Raw genomic sequence first — 26,149 nt, forward strand, 5'->3', positions numbered from 1 at the left:
TGGTTAACAAACCTGTTGGAGTTTTTGAGGATATAATTAGCAGAATATATAAGGGGGAACTGGCGGATGTGGTACATTTAGATTTCCAAAAAGCTTTTGATAAGGTCCCACACCGGTTAATAAACAAAATTAGACCAAATGGGATTGGGAGTAATATGCTGACATGGATTGAGAACTGGTTAATGGATAGAAAACAGAGTGGGATTAAATGGGTCATTTTCAGATTGGCAGGCTGTGGGGTACCACAAGGGTCAGTGCTTGTGCCCCAGCTATTCACAATCTATAGCAATGATGTGGATGTGGGGATTAAATGTATTATTTCCAAGTTTGCAGATGACACAAAACTAGGTGGAGTATGAGTTGTGAGGAGGATGCAAAGACACTTTAAGGAGATTTGGAGAGGCTAAGTGAGTGGGCAAACATTTGGCAGATGGAAGCAATGTGGAAAAATGTGACGTTATCCACTTTGGAAGGAAAAACAGAAAAAATAGAACATTTCTTAAATGGTGAGAGGCTGGAAAATGTTAAACCTCAAAGGGACTTGGATGTTCTTGTTTATGAGCCACTGAAAGCTAGCATGCAGGTACAGCAAACAATTAACAAGGCAAATAATATGTTGGCCTTTATTACAGTATGATTTGAGTATAAGAATAAAGATGTCTTATTGCAATTATATAGAGCTTTGGTGAGACCGCACCTGGAGTATTCTGTGCAGTTTTGGTCTCCTTACCCAAGGAAAGGTATACTTGCCATCGAGGGAGTACAACAAAGGTTCACTAAGTTCATTCCAGGGACGGAGGGATTGTCCTATGAGGAAAGATTAAATGGACTGGGTCTTTATTCTCTGGAGTTTAGAAGAATGAGAGGTGATCTCATTCAAACATAAAAAATCCTTACAGTGCTTGACAGGGCAGATGCAGGAAGGATGTTTCCCCTGGCTGGGGGAGGTCTAGAACCAAGGGACACAGCCTCAGAATAAGGGGCAGGCCATTTAGGACTGAGATGAGGAGGAATTTCTTCACTCAGAGGGTGGTGAATCTTTGGAATTCTCTGCCCCAGAGAGCTGTGAAGGCTCAGTCGTTGAGCATGTTCAAGACTAAGATCGATCGATTTCTACATATTAAAAACATCAAGGGATGTGGGGAGAGTGCAGAAAAATGGTGTTGAGGTAGATCAGCGATGATCTCATTGAATGGTGGGATGGGCCCGGACGGCTGAATGGCTTTCTGCTCCTGTTTCTTATGTCCTTAAAGCACCCTACAACTGTAGCAAGACTTCTTTACTCTTGTACTCCAATCTCTTTACAATAAAGGTCAACATATTATTTGCCTTCCTCATTACTTGCTGCACCTGCAGGTCACCTTTTTTGTTTCTGGACCCAGGATGTCCAACTACCTCTAAACACCAACATTTAACACTTTGTTATTTAAAAAATATTCTGTTTTTCTATTGTGTATCTCTTATACCTCCCCACATTATACCCCATCTGCCACCACCTTGCCTATTTATTTAACTAATGTATATTCTTTTGCAGACATGTCAGACAGAATTTTAACAGCCAAGTGGAGGCAGGCTTAAGGGTAGGCAGAGAGCTTAATCGCCATTAAGGCGCTTATATTCTCATTCCCACCCCTGTGGCCACTAGTTGGACCTGTCCTGCAGCCAATCAACAGGCTGCTCATATAAAAATTGGGGTTTGTGACTGCTTCCCCCTTCTCCACAGGATGGGTTCGAAACTCAGAAATGGTCCTGCTGTCCATTTCCTGACTTCGGAAGGAAAATCAGTCCCTACGTAGCATTGAAAACTCTCACCACTTCTAGAAACTGAGCAACAGCCAATAACAATCAATTAGCAAGTAGACTGAAACTAGTTGTTCCTTTTAAATAGCACCGGTTGGGGGTTATTCCAAAGCTGAACGAATGTTTAGCTGTACGAGGTTGAGAGGGTGTTGAGTGGGTTGCAGCATTGAAGTTGAAAATAGTACGCATACACTCAAATCAGCAGTGCATGCTGACTGATGTGACAATTTGCCTACTCTTCGTACTTCCAGTGCATGCTCCCAACACCCAAATGGTATCATTTGGTATCACCAAAATGGTATCCGTTTGCACCCAAAACTGAGCTTGCAGCACTGAGAAAACATACATTATGGAGCCGAATTTTGCAGCTTGTGTTGGATTGTGATTCATATTTGCAGTTTTGGATAATGCTGATAAATCACTTAGCTGCCTCTTCTGTGCTCAATGGTTGTAGCAGAACTCCCTGCTTGATACACCCAGCTCCTTTATATAGGGGGAGACAGAGGCATAGTGGTAATGTCACCGAACAAAAAAATCCAGAGGCCCTGGCTAATGTTCTGGGGTCATGGGTTCAGGGCCCACCATGGCAGCTGGCAGAATTTAAATTTAGTTAATAAATTTAGTTAAGAAAAGAAACAGAACTGGCTTAAGGGAATAGTTAGTGGTAGAATTACTAATGTTCCCATTCTACTACTAGCTAACTTTAAAAAATACTTTAAAAAGTGATGTCCTATTAGCTAAATAATTAATTTCCAGCAAATTAGCACACCTACTCCGCTACTGACATTGCTGATGTAAATATAGGTGAGCTGGGCAAACTGCAGATGCATTCTTGCCCACCTACAATCTGACCCTATTTCATATGCTGCTGATTGGACAGTGCGAGGCATGACAGACTCACTGTCTAACCTGTCACGTTAACTGATTTGGGACCAGCTGGGTAGAAATACACCACAGAAACTGTTACACAACAATGGGAAAATATATTTGATTGTGAAATCCAGAGATCTATAATACACTAATTTAAAATTTAAAGAATCTCATTTTGAATTGTCTTTCCCCATTGTTATTGAATTCGTTTTTCACCTACAGAAGAGATTGGATTGGCTGGCACCCCACCAGGTGCTAACTGTAATTAATTATAACATTTTAAACATAGAAGGAGGTCAGCCCATTGTGCCCATACCGCCTCTTTGAAAGAGGTGTCCAATTTGCCCCATACCCCTGCCCTTTCCCCATAGCCCTGTAAATTGTTACTTTTCAAGTATATATAGTATTATTTATTATATATTTCCACTTACAACTCTCCATTGCTCCTCCCCTGCACCCCCTCCCCCTGCATGACAAGGACATCCTAATCATAACTTTTGTGAATTCCAGGAAACAAAGACTCAGGTGTTTCATATTTATCAATTCATGGACAAGTATCTTGCACATAGTAGAGTCCTTCAAACTGCAACAGAATGAATGATCAGTTGATCTGTTTTGAATATACTGGTTGTAAGAGGAATGTTGGCGATCGATATTAGGAAAGCTCCAAGCTCTTCTTTGAATGGTGCCATTGGGTCTTTTGTATCCACCAGAGCATGTAAATTGGACCTCAGTTTAACCATTTTAGCTGAATGACCGCACCTCTGACAATGCAGCCTTGCCTCAGTACTGATGCCACTTTGGCGAGAGTGTTCCTTAATAATTCTGTCTTCAGCCCAGCCATCTTCAGCTGTCAATGACCCTCCTTCCATCGTAAGGTCAGAAGTGGGGATGTTCGCTAATGATTGCACAATGTTCAGCACCATTTGCGACTCATCAGATACTGAAGCAGTCCTCGTCCAAATGCAGCAAGATCTGGACAATATCCAGGCTTGGGCTGATAAGTGGCAAGTAACATTCACGCCGCACAAGTGCCAGGCATTGATCATCTCCAACAAGAGAGAATCTAACCATCGCCCCTTGACGTTCAATGGCAGTACCATCACTGAATCCCCCACTATCCACATCTTGGCGGTTACCATTGACCAGAAACTGAACTGGACTAGCCATATAAATACTGTGGCTGCAAAAGCATGTTGGAGACTAAGAATCCTGTGACAAGAAAGTCACCCCCTGACTCCCCAAAGCCTGTCCACTATTTACAAGACACAAGTCAGGAGTGTGATGGAATACTTCCCACTTGCCTGGATGAGTACAGCTCCCACAACACTTAAGAAGCTTGACACTGTCCAGGACAAAGCAGCCTGCTTCATTGGCACCACATCCACAAACATTCACTCCCTCCACCACGGACGCACAGTAGCAGCAGTGTGTACCATCTACAAGATGCACTGCCAGAATTTACCAAGGCTCCTTCAACAGCATCTTAAAAATGCATGACCACTGCCATCTGGAAAGACAAGGGCAGCAGATAGATGGGAACACCCCACCTGAAAGTTCCCCTCCAAGTCACTCACCATCCTGACTTGGAAATATATCGCCGTTCCTTCACTGTCGCTGGGTCAAAATCCTGAAATTTCCTTCTGGGTGCACCTACACCACATGGACTGTAGCGGTTCAAGAAGGCAGCTCACCACCACTTTGTCAAGGGCAAGTAGGAAAGGGCAATAAATGCTGGCCCAGCCAGCAAAGCTCACATGCTGTGAAATTATATTTCCAAGAGTCAGCTTGTATTTAGAATGACAACTAAATGATTTGCCATACCAATATGCCTTACAGTATGTTCCCTAACTGCTTGAAGTTGATAGAACAATTAAACCAAGCTTTCACAATGGATTTTCCGTAATGCCAGGCCAAAGCATTATGGAATGCACTCCACGTGTAGCATGGATTTCATTTGCCTTTTCTACCCACCACACATTCTTGATGACACATATCATTCCCTGAGCATCAGATTTGGGTGATTTGATGTGGTATAGATTTTGATACATAATGAAGGCTTAGCATTTCCGATCAACAAGTTTACATATTTATCATTCTCATTGAACTAGTTTTGGTGCCTGTGAAATTCAAACTCGATCTGGGTGAATGTCTCTTGGATCACAGATTTGATCTTGTCCCTAAACCCTTCCACACTGGCATCATTGGAGACTGTGAGAGCAGGAGAGTGGAATTGTTCTCTTGTTTTTATATCTTGGAGAATTTGGATGTTAAATCTTTTCTTGAATTTCTATGAGGATCTTCACTGTTTGGGTGGCAGGAGCATTCTCATGTTGGAGCATACAAGTCTGTAGTCTGTCTAGCAGTCATTTATTTGTATCCCGCATAGCTCGGGTTATGAGCACGTCCTTCCTATCCCGGCACAGGCAATGACATAGTACAGTAGGTGCCAATGTTTGGATCGGCGATGTTTCCACATTGCCTTGTATTTATCTTCCTGACGCAAGAGTGTGTTTGTAATTGTGAGCACTTGGTGAGGAGGAGGAGACCATTGGCATTTAATTTTCTCACTTCTTTCCGATGGTACCCTTCCCTTAGTGTAGTTGTGATTAACTCTGGCATTAAAATCTCCCAGTATGATAAGTTTGTCTTGTTTTGGGATGGCTGCTAGTATGGAATCCAGATCTGCATAAAAGAGCTGTTTGGTTTCGTCAGTAGAATCGAGTGTGGGAGCATAAGCTTTGATGATTGTGGCCCATTGGTTGCCATGAAGCTGAAAGCATAGGTCATGAGCGTTTGTCAATACAATTGGAAATTCTGTAGTATATCTGTGGCACTGTTTTTGATGACAAAACTAACTTCATGGATATGGCAATCTTCTTCTGGTTTCCCCTGCCAGAAGAAAGTGTAACCTCCATCCTTCTCTCTAAGCTGGCCTTCTGCAGTGGTTTCACTTAGAGCAGCAACATTGATGTTACATCTTGCAAGTCCTCGAGAAACTGTGGCAGTTCTCCTTTTAGAGTATTCAGTGTTTTGATTGTCCATAGGGTGCACACATCCCAGGTTCAGAATGTTTCTGTGTGTTTTTACCTTATTGGGCTTGGATCCCATTGGGTGGGGTTTATCAGTCAGGATCATTTGAGACAGTCTATGTTTGCAGCACCTTTTCTAGCCCTTTCCTCAAGTGAGGTGAGCAGCGAGGACCCAAAAAGAGACTGCTCAGTTGTGGATGCGGCTCCCAGGCCATTACTTCTGTCTAAATCCAAGAGCTCAGTGACCATCAAGCATCCACCACCTATGTGCAGATTTTTGACTAGAGACTTCCAGGTTCGCAATGTTGCCTCAATGCCATTCAACCATCGCTCTAGGGCTTTTTGGTGTCTGCATCAAGAGGACTGCGCGTGTCATCATTTAATGTGAGGTAGTCTGTGTGCAGTCCACAGCCACACAATCCTGATGGGTTGGCAACTTTACCCAGCTGCATGGCAAACCAAGATGACTGAAGAGTGCCAATTCCACTGCAGCCTTCATCTTCCTTCACAGCCTTTTATGTGTACATGTGCCTCATTCAACTGATATTGAGGACTTGAAAATGGGTGTTCTAATTGAGGTTTGCACCTCCAGATCTGCCTAATCTGTGCAGCAAGCTCACCTCATGCAGGTTTTAGCTGGGATGGTCTTGGTGGAAAGCCAAGATGTGAGCTGAGCCACAACCAGTCCATCTCCCTAGGATATGAGGACCAGTATCAAGGGGTAGATACTGCCTGGCAGAGGTGCTGAGCCCAGTGTCAGGTATCAGGTTTATGAAAGTTTTCATAGCTTGGAAGTTCTTAGTTACAGTTGGAAGATCTGGTTTGGGTGGTTTGAGGAGTGTGTGGCATGAGCAGCTTCTGCTGTTTTTCAAAATAATTTGTAAGTGAAGAACAAATTTCAAAAGCTTTATTCAGGTCAAGTTTAAGAGCAGGCATGCTGGCGTCACCCATATCCCCAGAACAAATAGTTTATAACAAAGTGGCTACTAAAGCTGCTAAAGAATGCAAGCACTTCAATAAAATGTGAAGGTATTATTTCAGTGCTAACCTTTCACTATCGTGACATGAGCTGTCCAGGTCTGCTTATATTTTGTTTTCAAGTAAGTTGAATTGAAAGATTCAGTATAATGAAGAGTAACATATAATTGTGCAAAGACAGATTGCAGTTCAGATGGACAGGATATAAAGAACAGCAAAAAATGACTAAAAGACTAATAAGGAAGGAAAAATTAGAGTATGAGAGAAAACTAGCCAGAAATATAAAAACACATGGTAAGAGATTCTATAAATATTTTAAAAAGAAATGAGTAACATAGTGAGCGTTGGTCCTATAGAAAGTGAGTCTAGAGAATTGATAATGGAAAACAAGGAGATGGCAGATGAATTGAACAGGTATTTTGCATCAGGTTTCACTATATAGGCTACAAGTAACGCCACAGAAGCAGCTGGGATATTAACCAGGACTTGGAAGTGGGGAAGGAAGTCAGGAAAATGACAGTCACCAGAGGAGTGGTACTGAGTAAATTGTTGGAGCTGCGGGCTGACAAGAGTTCAAGTCCTGATGGACATTGTCCTAGGGTTTTAAAATAAGTGTCTAGTGAAATAGTTGATGCATTGGTTTTAATTTTCCAAAACTCGCTAGATTTGGGAAGGTCCCATTAAATTGAAAGATGGCAAAAACTCCATTATTCAAAAAGGGAGGGAGACAGAAAGTGGGAAACTACAGGTCAGTTGGCTTAACATCTTTCGTAGGGAAAATGTTAGACGCTATTACTAAAGATGTTATAGCAGGACACTTGGATAAGCTCAAGGTCATCAGGCAGAGTCAACATGGTTTTGTGAAAAGGAAATCATGTTTAACCAACTTTGATGAAGTGAGATGGACTGTAGATAAAGAGGAACCAGTGGATGTACTGTACTAAGATTTCCATAAGGTGTTTGATGAAGTGTCACATCAAAAGTTATTGCGGAAAATAAAAGCTTATGGTATAGGGAGCAGCATATTGGCATGAATAGAAGATTGGCTGGCTAAAAGGAAGTAGAGAGTAGGCATAAATGGGTCTTTTTCAGGTTGGCAGAATGTAACAAGTGGTGTACCACAGTGATCAGTGCTGGGACCTCAACTGTTTACAATTTATATAAATGGCTTGGATGAAAGGATTGAAGGCATGGTTGCCAAATTTGCTGATGACACAAAGATCAGTAGGAAAGTAAGTTGTGAAGAGGACATAAGGAGGCTACAAAAAATATAGATAGGTTGAGCGAGTGGGCAAAGATCTGGCAAACGGAGTGTAATGTGGAAAAATGTGATAAAAGCAAAGGACTGCGGATGCTGGAAATCCAAAACAAAATCAGAAACAGAAATACCTGGAAAAACTCAGCAGGTCTGGCAGCATCAGCGGTGAAGAGCACAGTTGACGTTTCGAGTCCTCATGACCCTTCAACAGAACTAAGTAAAAATAGGGAAGGGTGTCATCTGCTCTCACACCTTCTCCTCTCTCCCAGAAACATGATAGGGTCTCCCTTGTCCTCACTTATCACCTCACCAGACTCCGCATTCAAAGGATCATCCTCCGCCATTTCCACCAACACCAGCATGATGCCACCACCAAATATATCTTCCCTTCACTCCCCCTAGCGGCATTCTGTAGGGATCATTCCCTCCGTGATATCCTGGTCCACTCCTCCATCACCCCTACTCCTCAACCCCCTCCCACAGCACCTTCCCATGCAACTGCAGAAGACGCAACACCTGCCCCTTCACTTCCTCTCTCCTCACCATCCAAGGGCCCAAACACTCCTTTCAAATGAAGCAGCATTTCACTTGCACTTCCCTCAACTTAGTCTACTGCATTCGTTGCTCCCAATGCGGTTTCCTCTACATTGGAGAGACCAAACGGAGACTGGGTGACCGCTTTGCAGAACACCTTCGGTCTGTCCGCAAGCATTACCCAGACCTCCCTGTCACTTGCCATTTCAACACTGCACCCTGCTCTCTTGCCCACATGTCTGTCCTTGGCTTGCTGCATTGTTCCAGTGAAGCTCAACACAAACTGGAGGAACAGCACCTCATCTTCTGACTAGGCACTTTACAGCCTTCCAGACTGAATATTGAGTTCAACAACTTTAGATCTTGAACTCCCTCCTCCATCCCCACCTCCTTTCCGTTTCTTCCCCTTCCTTTTTGTTTTTTCCAATAATTTATATAGATTTTTCTTTTCCCACCTATTTCCATTATTTTTAAATGTATTTCCACCCATTGCTTATCTCTACCTTTTAGTATTTCCCCCACCCGCACTAGAGCTATCTGTACCTTGTCTGTCTTGCTCTCTACTCTTAATTAGCACATTCCTTTAGGTAATATTACCACCTTCAACACCTCTTTGTTCTTTTGTCTGTGACATCTTTTGGTTATCTCCACCTTTCACTGCTTGCTTGTCCCAAAAACCACCCCCTCCCCACCTTAAACCAGCTTATATTTCACCCCTTTCCTATTTTGACTTAGTTCTGTTGAAGGGTCATGAGGACTCAAAATGTCAACTGTGCTGTCCTCCACCGATGCTGCCAGACCTTCCACAAACATGCACTCCCTCGACCACCGACGAACATTGGCTGCAGTGTGCACCATCTACAAGATGCACTGCAATAACTCACCAAGGCCCCTTAGACAGAACCTTCCAAACCCACAATTGCTACCATCTAGAAGGACAAGGGCAGCAGATACTTTGGAACAGCATCACCTGGAAGTTCCCTTCCAAGCCACTGTATACCCTGACTTGGAAATATATCGCCATTCCATCACTGTCGCTGGGTCAAAATCCTGGAACTCCCTCCCTAACAGCAATGTGAGTGTACCAACACCACATGGACTCCAGCAGTTCAAGAAGATAGCTCATCACCCCTTCTCAAGGAGCAATTAGGGATAGGCCAGGCCAGTAATGGCTACATCCCGTAAATTAATTTTAAAAAAAGATTCTACCAGCGGGCATCTTGCCAGTAAGCATGGGGTCCCAACTGTCAGGAAGATATAATTTTTTATAATGTTATTGGAATTTATTGTAGAGTAATAGTGGGGTCTGTTTCTATGGGTCTGTGTGTGTGTGGGGGGTGGCAGACTTAATTGAACTAAAGGCAGCTGGTCTGAAAGCTTTGATGGACCGGAAGATAAGATAGGTTTGAAATGTTAAATAGGTAAACATGGGGGAGGTTTTAGAATGTGAGATGTGAAGAGAGCATTTTCATTTTTAAATAAACCAGACTAGCTTGAATTCAAAAGAGGGGGTGAAATATTACACCTAGCCAGGAGAAATTAAGAAACAGTGTGTTTACTTTTCCCAAGATTACTGGTAAAATTGGTACTTTGATAGATTTTTATTATTAGTGAGGTAAAAGTCCAAAGCCATAGTGAAATAATGGGAATTTGCATTCTAAAGGGAAAATATGTATAAAGGAGAGAAGGCTATGTGTAAGGGAATGCATTCTAAGATCTAAGATCTAAAGTGTGAAAAGCCTCCCTACATCTAAGCCTCAAGCTGCTGTCAACAAGGAACCAAAGCTGAGAAAAACTCACTTTGAATTTGACTGTTCAGGTTATTGTGTGTTACTTTGCCTGGGTCGTTTAAATTCTATGTGTCTTACTGTTGCCTTAATGGAGGTGTAACTGGGGGTTAGATTAATCAGGGGATTTAGAAGTTATCAAAGTGAGTAATTTATAGATCTCTGTATGTGCTTAAAATCATTTCTTCTATTAATGAAGGTTTAATTTAGTTTCGTAAGAAACCTCTAAGACTTGGTTGCTTTCTCTTTACTGAATTCAAAGCCAGCATCTTGAAATAAATACAAATTGCAAATCGTTGTCGCAGCTGCTTTAAGTTTCCCTCTGGGATTTAGGCAGCTTGACATTTACCATCCGCCTGCCATAACACGACCCAGAAATGATCATGACCAGTGATTACTTTTAATGTAGGTAAGATTCCACCTACTATTTCCACTGCTTTGGGACTCCAGAATAAAGGCTCATAACCTTAAAATTAGAAGGAGACCGTTCAGGATGATGTCAGGAAGCATTTCTTCACACAAAGGGTAGTGGAAATCTGGAACTCTCCACAAAAAGCTGCTGAGGCTGGATGAATTGAAAATTTGAAAAACAAAATTGATAGATTTTGTTAGGCAAGGTTGATTGGTGATATGGAGCCAAAACAGGTAAATAGAGTTAATGTAAAGCTTGCCTGTGAACTAACTGAATGGTGGAACAGGCTGAGGTGTGAAATGGTATGTTCTTGTTCTATGTTCCTGTGAGATGATATGAAATTACAAAAATAGTTATGCATTTTGTCTTAAAATGTATATTATTTTGATTACAGAAACACTGTACAGAAATGTATGCACAGAATCAAATGTCTCTTGAAGATAATTTCACAACCTTGGATTTGCTTAAGCAGAAAAATACACTCATTTCATCTCTAAAAGAGAGATTAATGCAGTATGAGGCAGATGATGAAATGCATCAGGTAAGTGCTTGTGAAACTTGCCAGCAACAATAAGTCATTGCTTTCCATTTCTCTCCTAGTGTTTGACAAGGTGTTTACTAAAACCCGCTTTCACAGCCATATCTCCTTTCTCAGTGACTGTCTCCGTCTCCGACTTACCCCACATGGATTTCAACTGAAATTCCACCCCTCATGTTTCGAACCCACCCAGGATTACAGGTATCTCCGGGACATAAAACGTTTCTCGGACTGCTGTTCCCGTCACATTCTGAAATCCACTCTCAGTGCCATGCGCCGCCATATGAACACACTCGACCTCTCCCTCCAGCAGCACCGCCGTACCCTTTTTCAAAGCTGCGCGTGCCCCCAGTTTCATTTTATCCTTCGGCTCATCCGACGCCTCAACAAGAAACTTTTTCTCTTTCTCTCAAGTGCTAAGGAACGCAAGCTCCAACAACTCATCGACACCAACACCCATCTAGGACCCTCCACCCCTGCCTGTCCCTCCGTCCCCACCCTTTCTTCCAGTCCCAACCCCAGCCGTGTATTCACTATACCCCCTGACCTTCCCCTCTCCGATGCTGAACGTTCAGTGCTCAGCAAAGGACTTAGTTTCATACCCTTACGCCCTCACCTCAATGAATTTCGGGCTCGGCATGATACTGAACTCTTCTTCCGCCGTCTTCGTCTCCGGGCTCACTTCTTTGGGCAGGAGTCCTCTCCCAGTTCAACGGATCCTTTTACCCATCTTCAATATTCTCCCTCCACCTGGACCCCTCCCTCTGGATTCTTACCTTCTCTCGATCTTTTCATTGAGAACTGTCGGCGCGACATTAGTCGTCTCAATTTCTCTGCTCCTCTCACCCATTCTAACCTGTCTCTCTCTGAACTTTCTGCACTCCATTCTCTCAGGTCCAACCCTGACATTGTCATCAAACCCGCTGACAAGGGTGGTGCTGTTGTTGTCTGGCGCACTGACCTCTACCACGCGGAGGCTGAGCGTCAACTCGCAGACACTTCCTCCTACCTCTCCCTGGACCATGACCCCACCACTGAACATCAAGCCACTGTTTCCAGGACTGTCAGTGACCTCATCTCCTCTGGGGATCTCCCTCCCACAGCTTCCAACCTGATAGTCGCCCAACCTCGGACGGCCCGCTTCTATCTCCTACCCAAAATCCACAAACAGAACTGCCCCGGTAGACCGATCGTCTCAGCTTGCTCCTGCCCCACAGAACTCATTTCTCGTTATCTTGACTCCCTTCTCTCTCCCCTTGTCCAGTCCCTTCCCACCTACATCCGTGATTCCTCTGACACCTTACGTCACATCAACAATTTCCAGTTCCCTGGCCCCTACCGCTTCCTCTTCACCATGGACGTACAATCCCTCTACACCTCCATCCCCCACCAGGATGGTCTGAGGGCCCTTAGCTTCTTCCTCGAACAGAGGCCCGAACAATCCCCATCCACCACTACTCTCCTCCGTCTGGCTGAACTTGTTCTCACGCTGAACAATTTCTCCTTCAACTCCTCTCACTTCCTCCAAATAAAAGGTGTGGCTATGGGTACCCGCATGGGCCCCAGCTATGCCTGTCTCTTTATGGGGTATGTGGAACATTCCTTGTTGCAGTCCTACTCCGGCCCCCTTCCACAACTCTTTCTCCGGTACATCGATGATTACTTTGGTGCTGCTTCATGCTCTCGTCAGGACTTGGAAAAATTTATTAATTTTGCTTCCAATCTCCACCCCTCCATCATTTTCACGTGGTCCATCTCTGACACTTCCCTTCCCTTCCTTGACCTCTCTGTCTCAATCTCTGGTGATAGACTGTCCACCAATATCCATTACAAACCCACCGACTCCCACAGCTATCTCGACTACAGCTCCTCACACCCCACTTCCTGTAAGGACTCCATCCCATTCTCTCAGTTCCTTCGCCTCCGTCGCATCTGTTCCGATGATGCTACATTCAAAAACAGTTCCTCTGACATGTCCTCCTTCTTCCTTAACCGAGGTTTTCCACCCACGGTCGTTGACAGGGCCCTCAACCGTGTCCGGCCCATCTCCCGCGCATCCGCCCTCACTCCTTCTCCTCCCTCCCAGAAACATGATAGGGTCCCCCTTGTCCTCACTTATCACCCCACCAGCCTCCGCATTCAAAGGATCATCCTCCGCCATTTCCGCCAACTTCAGCATGATGCCACTACCAAACACATCTTCCCTTCACCCCCCTTATCGGCATTCCGTAGGGATCGCTCCCTCCGGGACACCCTGGTCCACTCCTCCATCACCCCCTACTCCTCAACCCCCTCCTATGGCACAACCCCTTGCCCACGCAAAAGATGCAACACCTGCCCCTTCACTTCCTCTCTCCTCACCGTCCAAGGACCCAAACACTCCTTTCAAGTGAAGCAGCATTTCACTTGCATTTCCCCCAACTTAGTCTACTGCATTCGTTGCTCCCAATGTGGTCTCCTCTACATTGGAGAGACCAAACGTAAACTGGGCGACCGCTTTGCAGAACACCTGCGGTCTGTCCGCAAGAATGACCCAAACCTCCCTGTCGCTTGCCATTTTAACACTCCACCCTGCTCTCTTGCCCACATGTCTGTCCTTGGCTTGCTGCATTGTTCCAGTGAAGCCCAACGCAAACTGGAGGAACAACACCTCATCTTCCGACTAGGGACTTTACAGCCTTCCGGACTGAATATTGAATTCAACAACTTTAGGTCGTGAGCTCCCTCCCCCATCCCCACCCCCTTTCTGTTTCCCCCTTCTTTTTTTTTTCCCAATAAATTATAAAGATTTTCCTTTTCCCACCTATTTCCATTATATAAAAAAAAAAATTAAAAAAAAAATAAAAAAAAAAAATAAAAAAAAAAACCCACTAGAGCTATACCTTGAGTGCCCTACCATCCATTCTTAATTAGCACATTCGTTTAGATAATATCACCAACTTTAACTTTAACACCTATGTGTTCTATTGTACTATTGTGGTTGACATCTTTTGATGATCTGCTTCTATCACTGCTTGTTTGTCCCTACAACCACACCAACCCCCTCCACCTCTCTGTCTCTCTATCTCTCCGCCCCCCACACACACACCTTAAACCAGCTTATATTTCAGCTCTTTCCTGGACTCGAACTCAAGTTCTGTCGAAGGGTCATGAGGACTCGAAACGTCAACTCTTTTCTTCTCCGCTGATGCTGCCAGACCTGCTGAGTTTTTCCAGGTAATTCTGTTTTTGTTTTGGATTTCCAGCATCCGCAGTTTTTTTGTTTTTAAGTCTGTTCCTTGTACCTGTTTTAGCATTTCAGTTTATTTTATAGTCATTAGTGTGTTGGAACCTTGATGATATGGCCGTTTTTAAAATAACTTTTTGCATATTGGCTATTTTGCAGAAATTATGCATGCCTACATGGATCAAGGCACCATTGTTCATGTATGCATGATTAGTCCCAATCGATGAACATACAAAACTGACGGGTAGACAAAGATCAGCTGATCCATGAAGCATTTCTCACACGATGTGATATGGCCATCATGGCTAAACACTTCATCCCACCCCCCAACTTGCACCTGGTTCCCTTGTCACATCGATGTAACCTCCTGGGGAAGGCAAAATAAAGAATAAAGGGCTGGTAAAGAAAAAAAACTTCTGAAAGCTCCTCTCTGCCTATCTTAAATGATCAAACCAGTCCAGGAGATCACATGAATCAAGTGTTAATCTATAAAGGCACTTACATTTTATTAGATGCAATCACTGGCCCAGACAGGAATTCCTTTTGAATGAGAGAGGCAGCACCCACTACATCAGCCAGCAGTGTATTCCATAGGCTCACAAACCCTGGGAAAAGAAGAAACGTCCAATGTCCAGTCTATTCCTGCACTTACATAGTTGTAAAACATTGTGTCCTGCAAATCGGTGATCAGCTAGGACTGTATAAATGACAAATTATAATGAAAAATGCTGGGAATTGCAGGATTGATAAATGAATGTGCAATAGGGAGTAGATAGCCAGGGAGCCAATGCAATTCAACATTAAGTTACTTAGATCTTTTATGGCATAAACACAGAAGAGTGGAGGTGGTGATGAACCTGCACAAAGGGCAGTATTTTAACCACCAAGTAGGCAATTTTGGGTGCAGTAGGGATTTAAAACCCTGAAAAGTGCTGGCAGATAGGGAACCCAACATGACCCTGCCCATTCCAGGTTTAACTGGGGTGAGTTTGGAGATGAGCTGGAAACCTCTGCAGAGCAGTCGGGTAACTTATTTCAATATTTAAATAGTAAATTAATTGTGAATTTACCCCAGGATTCTGGTTTGAACAGCTAGTGCACAATGGTGAGCCATTGATCAATTAAACTGAAAGGCTTGAAAACCTTTAAACAGTGAAACTGCATAGCTGCTCGACTGTCTATGTGAAAGGCTTATGCTCATAACACTTGTTGGGTGAGCCCTGTTTCACAGGTGATTTCCAACTTTTTGGAAGTCATTTCACCTACTTTGAACTTAGAAAGGGTATTGGAACCATGGAATTGGTACAATGTGCCTTTTCTATGATGCCAATGAGCATTTGAAGGTTCAACTGTGATGACAGTCTTGGAAAACCAAGCCTGTATTCATTGGAGCAAAGAAAGTTAAAAGAATAATGAAAATGATCAAAGTTATGAGTTTCATACTCCAAAATAGTGAAAGGTTATTTCCGCTAGTTGGTGAATTGACTCATAAACAAGAAGCATAAAGAAATAGGCTAGAATATTTTCCCATAGTGTTATCAGATTGTGCAATGGGTTACCATGAATGACTGTAGAAATTCTGATATGAAGCTAGCATAAGTACAATGAATACAATAACTGCTTGCTGTTCTGAACTTTCTATGATTCTAAATACCCAAAGTAAGTATGACTGTAGCTATGCAGTTCACTGTTTAAAGGTTTTCAAGCCTGCCAGTTTAATTGATCAATAGCTCATTATTGTGCACCAGCTGTTAAAGTTATCATCAAAACAATGATGATTGTTTTATTTGTTCTGTACCAATTTGTTGCCAATGTCAAAAACAATATATTAAGCAAAACGTAAATGGGGAAGTGAGGGCAACATTAAGCAAAAATTCAAACAAAAGGGGAGGAGGAGGGTGTCCTGCAGGACCAACACACCACAAATACCAACAACAATCCTATGTTACATATTCATATAAAGATAACTAACAATCTGGCAGGCTGGTAACATGAGAAATAGGAGTAGGTGCAGCTGTAACATAGATCTCTGGTGAAGAACAACAGGAACAGCCACACCACCAGCAACACCAGGAACCATGCCAACAGCAGTAGCAGCAGGAGCAACAACAACACTGTTATGGACCAAGATGGGAGGAGTGCGCAGTTAATTCTAGCCTCACTTCTCCACAGGTTGTAACAACAGTTAAAATGTTTAATTCACTCAAAAAACTAGCCAATCATTGCCCTTTGATACTGTTATCCCCAGTAAAAAAAAGACTCTAACCAGGCTTCTTTCAGTAAACACACAAAAATTAATCTATTATAAAACAAATTATTAAAAAAAAAGTTAATAAACTAGTTAACATACAAGTTGTAGTTTAGAAGTATAAGGATTCTCTCCTTTTTTAAAAAAGCACAGATTTTTGAACCCCCATGCACTCACATGAACACAAAACGGGTCAAAACAAACACAGTCCCCTTCAGATGCTGGAGTATGGGAAAGTTTCTTACAAAAAGATAAAAGTGCAGAGATCGCGATGCTGTTAATCTAACAGAATTCTGGTCACGATAGGTCTGGAAGTTCCTTCAGACAGATTTTTAGGTGAAACTGTCTGCGATGGCTCTTACTTATCACAACCTTGCAGATTTTCAAAAAAACAAATGAGGTATCCTGATTAGATGTTTGAGGAAATTTTAACACAAAAGTGGAGCAGACATAGGGAAAGAGACAGAGCCTTTTTCTTGCCACCTGCTTCTAAGGCACACACGCTAACTCTAACTGAGGGTCTTAAGCACTAAGATATTCAAAGAATACTTCTCTTAAGCCTGATGTTTTTATCCAATCAGCAAGAGTCTTTAGCCTGGCAACAGTGGTTCTTTGTTAACTTAGATATACAAAGTATTTCTTCCCTCAGCAGGTGTTCCCAGCTGGACATCAATCTTGACCTGGTGTTTCTTAAAGAATGGCATATTCACAGCCCGAATTAATATTCCAAACTCAGGAGGAAGAATGTCCAAAATTCCATGCCCTTCAAATTTTCCAAAAAACGGGTTCCTCACATGCCTTCACCCATAAGGAATGTGACACTGTTTTCAAATGCTTTTCTTTGCAAAACATGTAGAAAAACATATACAACTTATACACGCTCACGCATTCTCTCTCACTCCTTATACAGAATCTCTGTATAGGTTCTGATCTTTAGATTTCTATAGCTAGGATTTTCTGTTTTTGGGAGGGGCGGGGGGCGGGTGTAGCTCTACCATTTTATGCGGCGGGCCGATTAAGGCCTGCCCAGCGTATTTGCCGACTCCTGTGGGAGTGTGAGAGTGGCGGCTGGCATGCACAGACCGCCAAGTCCAATGTTGGCCCAGCAGTCTGTTTAAAAGAAGGCCAGGCAGCATTCTGTAGACTGCTCACAATGGCCAGTTCTAGGCCGCACCAGAGGGACTCAGGTGTGCAGGCCTGGCTGGAGGGAAGGTCAGAGGAGCAGGCCAGGCTGCAGGGTAGGCCAGAGGAGCAGGGAAGGCTGCAGGGTAGGCCAGCGGGGAGCCAAAAGCGCCCCTCGTTTTTCTGATGAATGCCTTGCTGCTCTCCTCGAGGAGGTGGCAGCACAGCGGGAGTTATTGGTCCCTTAGGATGGGAGGAGGAGGTCCCTCCACATGACCAAACATGCTTGGGAGGAGGTGGTGAGCTCCCGCGACATGGTGCGGATACCTGGATCCAGTGCCACATGCACTTCAACGATTTATTGCACTCTGGCAGGGCGAGTACCATGCTAGCGTTGGGCATTTAACCCAGCAGGTAGCCTTACCCTCTGAGGCCGCTGCCGCCCCCCCCCCCCCCCAAACCAAGTATTACTGTTGTGGCTGCATTGAAGCATTTAGGGCATTTTTCCTTTGTTGGGTGGCCATGCAGATAGTGCCCATGCTGAGTTCAGCCTGAGTGTGTCATGAGGAGTTGAGCTCTCCCCCACACCATGTGTTGTTTTTAGTCGCACATGACTAGTTTGGGGGCAACCTGGAGGAGCTTCAGCTAGGTGCATACTCAGAACTCCAGGACATGTCCTATTCAGGGTGATGAGATGGTGGAAGGGGAGCGTCAAGGTGTTTGTGGCAAAGAACCAGCTGCTGCCCTCTATGCTGCATGTGGTTGCACCTCCTTGCAATGGGAGGAAATACCATGTGATTCCTAATGTGATGTACGCAGCATGTGTCCAAGGTTGGTGGGTTGGGGAGCAGGCCTAGCATATTGGTCTGAGTGATCAGCAGCAGCGTGGAGAGGAGGCACTGGAGGCCTGATATGCCCCACTCTGGTTGGAGTGTGGCATGTGCGAGCAGAGTCCATGTGCAATTTGCCCTAATGAATGGTCTTCTCTCTTTTTCAGGAGAAGAATGGTCATAACGTGTCCAAATGTGTGGGGACTGGAGGCGGCCAGGCACAATTCTCCATATTAAGCCATTTCGAGCAGGAGGCCCTTGAGCTGGAGAGGCACCATACACCCAGGTCTACTGGTGTCAGTGAGGCTGGAGTGACATGGCCAGGTTTTTAAGGCCAATAGTGAGGTCCGCATTGTTCTCCCAACAGCCATAGCACTGAAGATTGTTAAATTAGTTATTGTTGCAACATTGCTGGGCCACTGGTTCTGGAAGATTGAGCGCATAATGAGCCAGGGGGGACAGGCATGAAGTTTGTCAGTGTGTGCAAGCTAACTGATCCACTCTCCTTGTTCTTCCTTTTGGCATCATCAGAGCATGGCCAGGAGGAGGAGCAGCAGATGCCTCCTCCCACACCTGAGGGCACTGAAGTCTCACCAGCTTCACACCATTTCTGCGAGGCAGGCACCAGCGCAGATACTAGCACCTTGGTGGGAATTCAAACATGGGCTAGTGTCCCGGGGCACAGTGGTGAGGGCACTTCACAGTCGCTGGAGGAGCTGGCAGTGACAGAGAGTGCCCATGGGGCCAGCAGTCGGAGGACTGCAGGGGACCAGGCACATGCTCAGTTGGTGCCTGATGATGTGACTCTGAAGTCATCTGCGATGCAGCAGGGGCAGGAAATGCGGCCTGGTGTGCAGGAGCATCTGGGTGAGATACATGAAGTTATGCTTGGCTTGGTCTCTATGGTGGAGGATTCTGTGCGGACGATCACCTAAGCAATGAGCCACATGTCCGAGTACCATGTGTCCTCCATGGAGAGAATGGCGACTCTCGTGGAGAGCCTACTCCAGGAGACCCATCAGGGCTTCCTGGGGATGTGCTCTGACCAACAAGTCCTCACATCAGCAATGACCTCAGCTGGTCAGTGCCAGTGTGGGAGATGGTGTGGGCACCAAGCTTTCCAGCTCGTTGCACATTCATCCACGGTGAGCAGGGAGGTCCGAGGCGAACTCATGTTGGTGCAGCATCTGCCTGTCATCTCTGCGGGCTTCTCTAAGGGTGCTCCAGATGAGGACACCAGCTTCTCCACCCCTCTCCCAGTGACCGTATCATCTGGTGAGGCTGCAACGACTGGAGAGATGGCAGCTGTGGAATTGGCAGCTCCCTCCGAGGCAGAGGCACAGGCTCCACGGGCCAGCGGATGACCGCCAAGGTCATCAAGGCCAACAGGACAGCAGAGTCAGCAGGCTGTCTCAGATACCACTCCCAGCGATGGGGCAGCACCAAGACATAGCACCCGGAAACAAAAGCATAAGGCACATTAGACACACCACGGGTTTTTCACTGGTGCTTTTCTGTTGGCCAAAGATCAGGTCCTTATGATTTATTTTTGATTGTTGACACTATTGTTTAGTAATTGTGAGAACTTCTGATTCACACATTAAATGTCAGATGTGTCACCATATCTGAGGGTGCCTTGTTTCCTCTGCATGTGTATGTTTAAGAAAAGTGTTATGAGTGTTTCTTTGGACATTCATCTTTATGTACAAGGCTGAGGAGACTGATGGCTATCTCCATCACAGCCCTTGTGGAGGCATGGTTCCTATTGTAGCGCTGCTCAGCTTCTGTTCTTGGATGGCAGAGAGGCATCTTGAGCCACCCTCTGAGGGGATAGCCCTTGTCATCCAGCAGCCATCCATCAAGCCGGGCCAGAGCACTGAAGAAACCCGGCACCTGGGAGTGTCTGAGGACGTAGGTGTCATGGGAGCTGCCTGGGTACCTTGCACAGACTTGTAGAATCAGCATCCTGTGATCACACACTATCTGCACGTTCATGGAGTGGAAGCCCTTTCCGTTGACAAAGACACCGGGCTCACCTGCTGGCATCTTGATGGTCACACGTGTGCAGTCTATTGCACCCTGGACCGGGGGAAGCCAGCAATGGCAGCGAAGCCTTCTGGCTTGCTGTGTCTGGCTTGCCTGGTCCCACTGGAAGTGGATGAAGGTCAATGCATGCCTGAACAGAGGGTCTGTGACCTGCTTGACACAAGTGTGGACAGCTGATTGGGAGACACTGCAAAGGTCACCCACCGAGCCCTGGAAGGAGTCAGAGGCAAAGAAGTTGAGGGCAGCTGTGACCCTCAGAGCCACTGGCATAGGGTGTCCACCCACATAATTAGCGGAGATCTCAAGCCCAATCATCTGACAGATATAGTTCACTGTCTCCCTTGACAGTCAGAGCCTCCTTCGGCACACCACCTCAGACATATTCAGGCATCGCCGCCTGTGTACCCTAGCAGGAGGATAGTGGCATCTTCTGCGGCCCCTTTCACCTTGGACTACCTCTTGGCCCTGTGCCCCTTGTGTCTGCGCCTGTACTCCCAAAGGTGGCTACCCTGGAGGCTGAATGTGCACTCCTGGCCTCCTGCTCCTTCTAGCCCTCACTTCCTCCTCAGAGGAGCTGCCTCCAGTGGACAGATCAGATCCCATACCCAGGCTAAGGGAAGGCTTCCTGAAAGCTACAGGCCCGGAAAAGATTACTCAATGCAGAGTGCTGACCTGAATGTTAAGAGTCCAGAAAAAGCTCCTGGGATGCGTTTGGAAGTACTGCAGATCACACAGGCAAGTTTAAAAAACTTTCTCCAATAAACATTTCACAGAGCAGATTCATGACCCCACTGAGCCATCTTATCCTGCCCGTGGATGAGGTTAATAGAAATGTCTCCTAGGCGCCAACCCAATGATCGCACGGGCGCCGAAAAATCGGTCTCAGTTGAAAACTAATGAGCCATAAAGTGGCCCGTTAATTAATGCTGGGCGCAGGTCAGACTTCATCGTGTGCCCGTCCAGTGAAATATTGCAATGGTGTGCGGTGACGGGACACTCACCCGACGTCACCGCGCGTCATTTTCCCCACATCAAATGAAAAATTCTGCCCTGTATTATACTAACCAGAATTACATTCTGGTTGACGCATTAGCAATTACATTATCTTTTCCAGCAATATGGACAACTTTCAAGTTATACGGCTGTTGTAATAAATTTCATCAAAATAGTCTGGCATTCTGAGTCTTAAACATTTCTGTAAAGACCAGTAATAATCCCAGGATTTCCTTTTCAATGGTAGAATATCTTTTTGATGCCAACTTAACTTTTTAGGAAAGTACCCCACTAGCTTTTCTACGCCTGATTCATCTTCCTGTAACAAGACCACACCCACCCCAAGTCACTGGCATCAATTGCCATCTTGAAGGGTTTAGTGAAATTAGGGACAGCCAACACTGGTTCAATTAAGTTAAAATTGCCTTCAAACTTTTACTGTCGTCTTCATCCTTCACTGTCCATACTACCTGACATACCTGCTCCTTCCTATACGCCTTCCAACATGTCACATGTTGATGTGACATATCCGATTCTTTTCCCTGTGATCTGGGGTGTCTATCAAATAATTTACTTTATTAACCTTCTTAACTACCGGGTATGAACCACTGAACTGTGCTTTCAGAGGATCTTCCTGTAAAGGCAATAACACTAACACTTCATCCCCTGGTTGAAATATTTGGATCTCAGTTTTTTATCTACCCATTCCTTCATTTTTGTTTGAGCAACTTTAAGGTGCTCTTGAGCCATTTTGCAGGCTCCTGTGAGCCGTTTCTGGAACATGGATACGTAATCTAATATGCAGGATTCGTCGCTAAAAACTTTGCCTTGATTAATTTCAAAGGACCTCTTATTTCATGTCCATAGATTAATTCAAAAGGACTAAAACCGGTAGATTCATTCGGTGAATCTTGGATGGCAAATAAAAGAAAGTCCAGTCCTTTATACCAATCATGGGGATATTCATGACAATATGCTTTAATCATTGCTTTGAGAATTTGATGGTACCTCTCTAAAGCTCCCTATGCCTGTGGATGGTATACTGTGGACTTTAACTGTTTTGTACCCAAACCACTCAATATGTTTTGAAAAATTCTAGACATAAAATTGGAACCTTCATCTGACTGAATCTCCATCGGTAATCCATATCTGGTAAAAAATTAGGTTAACTTCTCTACCACAACCTTGACTGTAATCATTCTCAAAGTAATGGCCTCTGAAAATCGAGTTGTCATAGCCATAATAGTAAGAATGTACTTGTGTCCCACTTTTGTTTTCAGTAAATGTTCCACACAGTCTACTAACACCCTACTAAATGGTTCTCCTAAAACTGGTATGGAAATTAAGGGTGCCGGTTTGATTGCATGTTGTGGTTTTCCCACCACCTGGTACATATGGCATGTTTTACAAAACTGCACCACATCCTTGTGAAGACCTGGCTAGTGAAAATGTTGACTTATGTATGCTTGGGCCTTTCAGATCCCTACATGTCCTGCCACATGAATCTCTTGAGCTATTCGTCATATTTCCTGATGATATTTGGGCGGTACCACTACCGTCTACAGGTCTGTGAAGAGGTCTTCATTTCCTCATCAGAATCCCACTTTTAATATGGTAGCATTCTGGAACCCTATCTGCTTCAGCTTTGGTTTGAGCTGATTGTGCCACTTTACTTGACTCTGGATCGGCTTGCTGAGCCTCAATTAGAGACAACTTACTTAACGTTTCCTTCAGATTGTCCAAATCCCCAAAGAAAGCTTCAGATAGCCGGATACCTGTGGTGTCAATTTTACCTCTGGTGATGGAACTTGCTTAGCCATTGCTTGGGTCACTACACAAGAAGGAAAATTTCCTGGAACCTTTTCTTGCAACTGCTCTGTCTCCTTGACTTAACTTGGTCTTTCCATAACTACTGGAGAAGCTATTACTTTCACTCTGGCCAAATAATTTCCGAGGTGTAAGTCAATTCTGTCTACAGGCAAACCATGAACAACTCCTATTGTCACCATTCCGGACCATTAGGTCACACACCTGGTGCATCCGATGCAAAGGTATGGGTATATACTCCCCTCCAATACCATTCACTAAAACCTTGGCATTTAGTGAACTCTCTCATAGGAAAGCCAGGCCTTTCCCCAGCAAAAGAGTTTGGGTAGCCCCTGTATCCTTAAGTATAACTATAGGTTTGCCTGCTTCACGTGAGGAATAAGGAGTTATTTTTCCTTTTGACAAGAATTCCCTGTAGCTTTCACCTCCCCCACACTCATAGTAGTGTTCACACTTGGACTCACAGCTGCAATTAACATTACAGTTGTATTTTCAGTCGGGGCCTTTTTTCCCTGAATCATTCTTACATACCCCAATAAGTCCCATAGATTTCCCATGCAACTTCCAGCAATTTCCCCGAATGTGTCCCATCTTGTTGCAGTGGAGAAACACTTAGGCCTTCGGACGCCACTCCCACCCTCAGAACTTTCTTTTCTGGTCTGAGGAGGAGATTTCAGCACATTCCTAGTTGTCCCTTCTCTTCCCTGGCTACTTGCCTTCCTTTTACTCCCCCACTTTCTATCTTTCTCGGGTTTGTGGGTGTTGAAAAAAGGATTTGGATTTATGGACATGCTTGTAATCATCAGCTATCTCCGCTGCCTGACTATCTGATGAAACCTTCTGGTTCTCTACTTACTACTGAAGGAAGTGAATTTTAAAATTCCTCCAGGAGAATTATTTCCCTAAGATTCTCACACGTGGTCTCTACCCTTAGTGCCCGTATCCAATGATCAAAGTTAGTTTACTTTACCCTCTCAAGTTCAATGTAAGTCTGTCCAGGCAGTTTCCTTATGTTTCTAAACTTTTACCTGTATGCCTCAGGGACCAGCTCAGAGGTACTAAGAATAGCCTTCTTTACTGCATCATAATGCATAGTTACCTCTTCCGAAAGTGATGCATAAACCTCATGAGCTCCGCCCAATAACTTACTTTGCAAGAGCAATGTCCAGTTTCCTTTGGCCACTTCATTTGCTTGGCCACCTTCTCAAACAAAATGAAGAATGTCTTTACATCGTTTTCCTCAAACTTTGGAAGGAAGTGCACAAATTTAAAACATCTCCCCTCTGGACTCTGGGTTGGGATAAGTTCTTCCATCCCTCGGTTTTACATTTCAGCCTTTTAAGCTGGTATTCCCTTTCACATTCCTTGTCTCTTGCCTGAAATTCCAGTTCTAGCTGCTTAACAGCTCTTTCTCTTTCTGCTCTGTCCATCAAATTTTCCAAAAAATGGGTTCTTCACAACACCTGCAGCAGCTGCCTTCATCGCAGCCACATGCTCTATAGGAGAGAGGGAATTAGCAAACAGTTCCAGCTTGAAGAAGGTAATACCCTCAGCACAGGTTATCCAAACAGAGGATCAGCTTTCTCAAAATGAAAGAATAACAGTGTTTTAGGAGGATCAGTCTTTCACAGCAGGCCACTGTTGATATCTGTAGCCTCCAGGAACAAGACCTACTTGCAAGAGGGCTACATGGGCATTTGTTGACAGTGGCCGTCAAGATAAACACAGCCCTGAATTTCTTTGCTTTTGGTTCCTCCCAGAATCTTTCGATCTCACAATCTGCTGCCCACAAGTGCATTTCCCAGGTCACCGATGTCCTGCTTGCCACATGTCCACTTTGACACTGATGAGGCTAACCGACACAGAGGGCTGTCAGTTCAGCTGCAGTGCCTGGATTCATACAGAAAGTCATTGACCACATACATTTGACAACGAAGGCACCTTCAGATCACCAAGTGTTCATCAATCCGAAGGGGTCCACTTCCTCAATTTGCAACTTGTTTAAAATGTTATGCGTATTTTGGCAAGATACGTGGAAGCTGCCATGATTCATTCATTCTGTGGTGGTCACAACTCGCACAGGTTTTCACACACCGACACAATATGTGTGGATAGCTCCTTAGAGACAACTGCTACTTTCTGAACACCTGGCTGATGGCCTGTAACAAATCCTACGACTGATGCAAAGGTAGAATGGGAGCCATGTGACCACAAGGGAGTTCATAGAGGATGCCATTTGGATGCTGAAGATGTAATTCAGGTGCCTTGACCAACCTGAGGTGTCCTTCAGTGTGCACTAACAAGGATCTCTAAAATGGTCGTGATCTACTGTACATTGCAAAGTATCATGATGCAGAGAGAATTGGAACTGCAGGAAAAGGAGGGTGGAGACTAATCAGTGGAGGAGGAAGACATAGTCATATGGGCATGGTGCCTGCAGTTGCCACCTGTCTGCCAGAGAAGCATGTAACTTCCTCACACAGGCACATTACAGCTAATCTGAGTGCACGATGGCGCCATCATAAACGCTGTCCCGTACCACCCTTCCATTACCTCCCCACCCCACTGGAACACAAATCACTAGTCCAGAACCCAACATTCACATTCGTATCCTTTCCTACAGCATAGTCATTCAGTTGAAGGCTGTT

At 44.7% G+C, this 26,149-nt stretch overlaps 1 protein-coding gene across 1 annotated transcript in view; it reads left to right on the forward strand.

Moving 5' to 3' along the window:
- Positions 1–26,149, forward strand: part of LOC121275999 (uncharacterized protein C10orf67, mitochondrial-like) — a 151,498-nt gene that overhangs the window by 70,905 nt on the left and 54,444 nt on the right. Inside the window, exon 5 of the mRNA XM_041183943.1 lies at positions 11,066–11,212. Coding sequence (XP_041039877.1) covers positions 11,066–11,212 — 147 coding nt within the window. The remainder of the gene's footprint in view (positions 1–11,065; positions 11,213–26,149) is intronic.

Source organism: Carcharodon carcharias, chromosome 3, assembly GCF_017639515.1.
Source record: "Carcharodon carcharias isolate sCarCar2 chromosome 3, sCarCar2.pri, whole genome shotgun sequence".
Classification (NCBI taxonomy): Eukaryota; Metazoa; Chordata; class Chondrichthyes; order Lamniformes; family Lamnidae; genus Carcharodon; species Carcharodon carcharias.